Source organism: Bactrocera latifrons, unplaced genomic scaffold (genome assembly GCF_001853355.1).
Source record: "Bactrocera latifrons isolate USDA-ARS-PBARC rearing strain unplaced genomic scaffold, ASM185335v1 scaffold_156, whole genome shotgun sequence".
NCBI classification, from domain to species: domain Eukaryota; kingdom Metazoa; phylum Arthropoda; class Insecta; order Diptera; family Tephritidae; genus Bactrocera; species Bactrocera latifrons.
The window spans coordinates 254035-258524 of record NW_017535030.1 but is presented as its reverse complement, the minus strand read 5'-3'; the positions used below and the strand labels follow the sequence as shown (position 1 = coordinate 258524).

The window sequence follows — 4490 nt, the reverse complement described above, 5'->3', positions numbered from 1 at the left end:
TCCAGCAAATTTGGTTAATTTGGCTTTAGCGATTTAGAAGATACATATGTACATTAAACCAATAAGAAGGCGGGGCCACGCCCACTTTTAAAACAATTCTAGGGAATAGGTGTCCTTCGTTACTGTCTTTGTTCTTAGTTACCGCACTCTTTGAGTTTTCGTTTAATGCCGTTTAGTGTGCGTGGTAGTAGTCCGACTACGTCCATCGGCAATACCTACTTCCTTTAGGCGTCAAGGAATATATGCATATGTTTGTATATGTAGCAAGCTTTTCYAAGATATCTTAATTCTTACTCAAATTATCGCTTGCACTGACAGACGGACAGCCGACCGGATKTCAACTCCTAATTAGTTCTACGTTTTTCAATCAACCGTTTAATTAACACAACTATTACACTCTACGAAAATAAAAAAAATAATGGTAAAAATTATATTAAGAAATTTATATTTACTGTAGAAATCGTTTTTATCGATTCGTCTCAACCAAATAATTGGCAACGCCAATTAGAATTCATGTAAACTCAAGATTATTTGATTCGTACATTGCCTTCATTGGTTTCAGTGATAGGAATGCTTATCACAAAAATTCTTGTTAATTCATAGAACCCACATTGGATTAGTCAAAACACCCCCTTGGTTGGACGGTTGGGTTGGTCTAGATTAACCCTCAATGCTAATATCTAAGCTATAATTTTTAAGAAATAGGTAACATTTCGAAGTTGATATGTGTCGTAAATATATTTCTTAAATGCCTCCTATGTTTTATTGACATATATACGATATGAATGTGATAAAGTTGAAGTTTCGAAAGGGTAGAAATGGCTTATCTACAGTTGACGATTACGGTAAAAGCGTGTCACCCTAATCTTTTATCTCCTTTCGGTCGCTTAAATCGATGTGAGTGTAATGAGCTGCATACACTAGTGCTAATTAACAGAGCCATTCAATTACTAATTCGCCAATATGTTCACTGGAGATAGATTTTAGTGCAATATAATTAAATAAATGCGCAGCAAAGCATATTCTATGGAATAYTAGGCGGAAAGAAGATGCAATAAAAGATTTCAGTGCAATGGGCTAAATGATGCGTTAAGGCGCCTATAGCATAAGAATAAATGGAGTAATTTCGCTCGTAAACTGTTGTTAATCTGTTTTGTTGTCCTTACGAGCCTTGGCATATGTTTAAGTACGCAGATATATAATTCTTTCCGTTTGGAATAAAGATTACTTTGAAACTTAGATACTAAACTTCAAATACTTCGTCCATTTCCGGCGACTACAAATATGAACCCAATTATATTTAATAAAAGCTTTAACACGTGCTGAAAATTACTTATTGTTTAGGACTGTAGTAGGTTAGATAAAACCGCAAATCGATGAAACACTTTGAGCCAGCCACTCAATTCTACGGGTTTGTGGAAAGTATGGCAACCGAGATTCTTCAACCATAGTCTGTCAAAAGTTGGACGGGGGAGGAGAAAATRTCCAGATGTTTCCATCTTATTCTAACTTCACCTCACTCCACCTCCCACGAATTTTGACAAGTAAGAGTCGCGTGAATAATGGTGGGCTTCCTCATCGGCTTTACAGTTTACGACGATTACGTTGTGGCCAGGCATCCAGGCAAGCTCGCTGTTAGCGAGCTCAAGGGCTTTATAGAAGCTTAGGACTGTGACATTTTATAAAGTTTTAATGATGAAAGTACCAATTTCTGTTCATTCCCAAATATAGATGKAATATTTCCTCAAACTGCATCCATAATATTACTTTGTTTTGGTTTAACTTTTTTGATACAAACAATTTTTTTAGAATCCTCAGCATCATCTAAATTAATTGACTGCTTTATGATAGGATATGTACATCGATTAGCAAATGATGACGTTAATGTTAGCACAAAATGATTACGAGGGCCTTAAGCCTCTCCAATATGTTTCATTGATAGATAGTAGTTGATGGAGTTTTTCTAAATCATCTGTTCATCCCCAAAGAACCAAATTGGAAGACACACGAACCTTGGGCAAAAAGGTAGGGATCATCGTTTTCTTCCAATACTTTGATGTAGTTTATTTGAGAGGATGAAAACATCGACAAGGAATACTACATGGCCACGTGGAGGCGATTGAGGAGCATTGGACTTAGTTTGCACAGGAGATTGCAATTAAATAATTTATTATATTTTATTATTTATGGAATTAAAGTTCGTGAAAKGCATCAGAAATATTACGAAAACAAAGTGTTTGGAAACAGTGTTTTAKGGATACAGGGATGCCCCGATGACCRCTAAGCTGCGTCGGTAGTGGACATTTCCAAATTTTAAGAAAAATGTTTCTAACAGACCCAAACGAATAAAGTAGTTTCTATACAAATTGTTTTAAGACATCGTTCCTTGGTGAAAGAAAACCTGAAATATATTCTACTTGTGAAAGAATARCAGAAGTGTCTCATTTCAATCTGTTTTAATGCTTTGTCAGTCATGCAATAAAATCTTACATCACGAAGGGTCCAACCGTATCCACGCGCTGAGCTCATGCATTCTGCTACCTTGATACCGCTAAAAAATAGTTGAAAACCGTTTCAGGCTTCAAACATCCTTTTGAGCCGTCTGAAAATACTTAAATGTACTTATGTATGTATGTTTAGGTCTTGTAATTATTCATTTGCATACACGCCGGGGGAAGAATTGTTCTAATTAAWTAATGTTTACGAAAATATTTGCAACATCACTTAAGCAATTTGCTGAATGGAAGCTTAGTATCCGTATTTAAATAACAATTTACAAGTATATATGAATGTATCAGGAATTTTTGCTTTCATGTTGCAGGATGAAATCGAGTGCCATTGCGTGGGTGAGGCGCTAATGCGTGTGCCACAAACACTGACAGTACCGGTGCAAAGGCTTAGCATCGCATCGGCGGGTTTGCCGCGCGTTCGTACAACTGGCCTAAAGAAGTATGCAGCCTCGTTGCAGGATTTGTAAGTAGGGAAATTGAGTCAACAAAAACAGTGAGCCTTATTTTGTTCTATTCCATTTTATGCTTATTCGCACCAATACAAAACCAAATGCCAATACGAAAAGTATACTGAAGGACTTGCAGCATCTGGAGTGCATCGAGGATGGCGCATTTGATGGCCTTAAGCTGCTGCGAACTATGTGAGTACATAAAGTAACATGGTAATGCTGTTCATTTAATTGAAAAWATTGCTGTATAAAATCATAAACTTTAGCATAAGGCATTACAACATCCGCACGGAAATAGTTTAATGCAATATATAGGTATAGTAGTGGTTCTGGATCGGTTGTAAAATGTGTAGTAAAGCTCCCATATGATAAACTATAAGCTAATTGAATTTACCTTAACACCCTTACCGCTCGTAAAAGTTCAAATGCCGCGAAATGTAACCAAGATTCCATTCATAACATTCCAGATTACTTAAATCGCAATGAAAATATTTATATACTCACGCACATTAGTTTATTTTCTCTTGCACTTCTAATGTGAATTATTCACAATGCGTAACCAGCTGTCAAAATTACTTGACTGCAGCTCAAGAAATAGGGGATTTTTTTCGTGAGCAATTACTTAAGAGCTGGATACGGACCTTACATATGAAAACGATGAGTAGCGTAAGAGTTTTACTCCGGTTAAGAGATCTTGATGAAACTTGGTACACATGTTCCTTGGCACTAAGAGAAGACCTGTATTGTAGATGGGCWGAATCGGAACATTGTTACGTTAATCCTATACCTCAAAAACTATTTCACCAATCTCAACCACATTTAGTTCACAACCTTCACTTATGCCAATATGAAATTAGGCGTAATGGGATATATGGGAATATCAAAATTGTTTATTTCATATGATTCTTTCACTTCCAATATATATATATATATAGTATGTAACTCGAGAACCAATTACGTTATCAAGATACCACTTGTCACAAAAACTATCTCTAAGGTATATCATCACACAAGTAATGTAATTCAACGACCTGTATGATATTACATAGGTACTAAATACATTCGGTTTTATCGAATATGCATGTTGAATTCGTAGCAGTATTGAGTAATTTAAAGTTTGGTTAGTTCCTTGGAAATTGCAATAGCATAACATATTCGGCTAAGCTCGAGCTTTTTTGGAATAAAAACAAATACACATTTTTGATGCAAATTTTTGCCCCGGTACATAAAATTCCTGTAAGTGGAAATATTTACGGAATACTGAAAAGTTTTTAGTTATGCACTTCAAGTACTTTTTAATTAATTGWAATTGTTTAAATGCAATGAATTGGTGGGGTATTTATTTGTAAGCCGATTAACTATGAAATATTACATTTGCATTAAAATAGAATAAGCGATTCGGGCAGAATTGAGTTTATAATATTTTGAGATGGATCTTAAATCTTTAAAGAGGAAATATAGAAATGCTAGACAAGAACATGACACATTTTCAATACAAAATGGTATTATCTCAACAAAGACAGTTTCTAGT

General features: G+C 35.3%; 1 protein-coding gene across 6 annotated transcripts in view; it reads left to right on the top strand.

Moving 5' to 3' along the window:
- LOC108966128 (lutropin-choriogonadotropic hormone receptor) overlaps positions 1 to 4490 on the top strand; it is a 59296-nt gene that overhangs the window by 30393 nt on the left and 24413 nt on the right. For all 6 annotated transcript variants that reach the window (XM_018928890.1, XM_018928888.1, XM_018928889.1 and 3 more), the window contains exons 3-4: positions 2822 to 2973; positions 3077 to 3151. In XM_018928890.1, coding sequence (XP_018784435.1) covers positions 2822 to 2973; positions 3077 to 3151 — 227 coding nt within the window. The remainder of the gene's footprint in view (positions 1 to 2821; positions 2974 to 3076; positions 3152 to 4490) is intronic.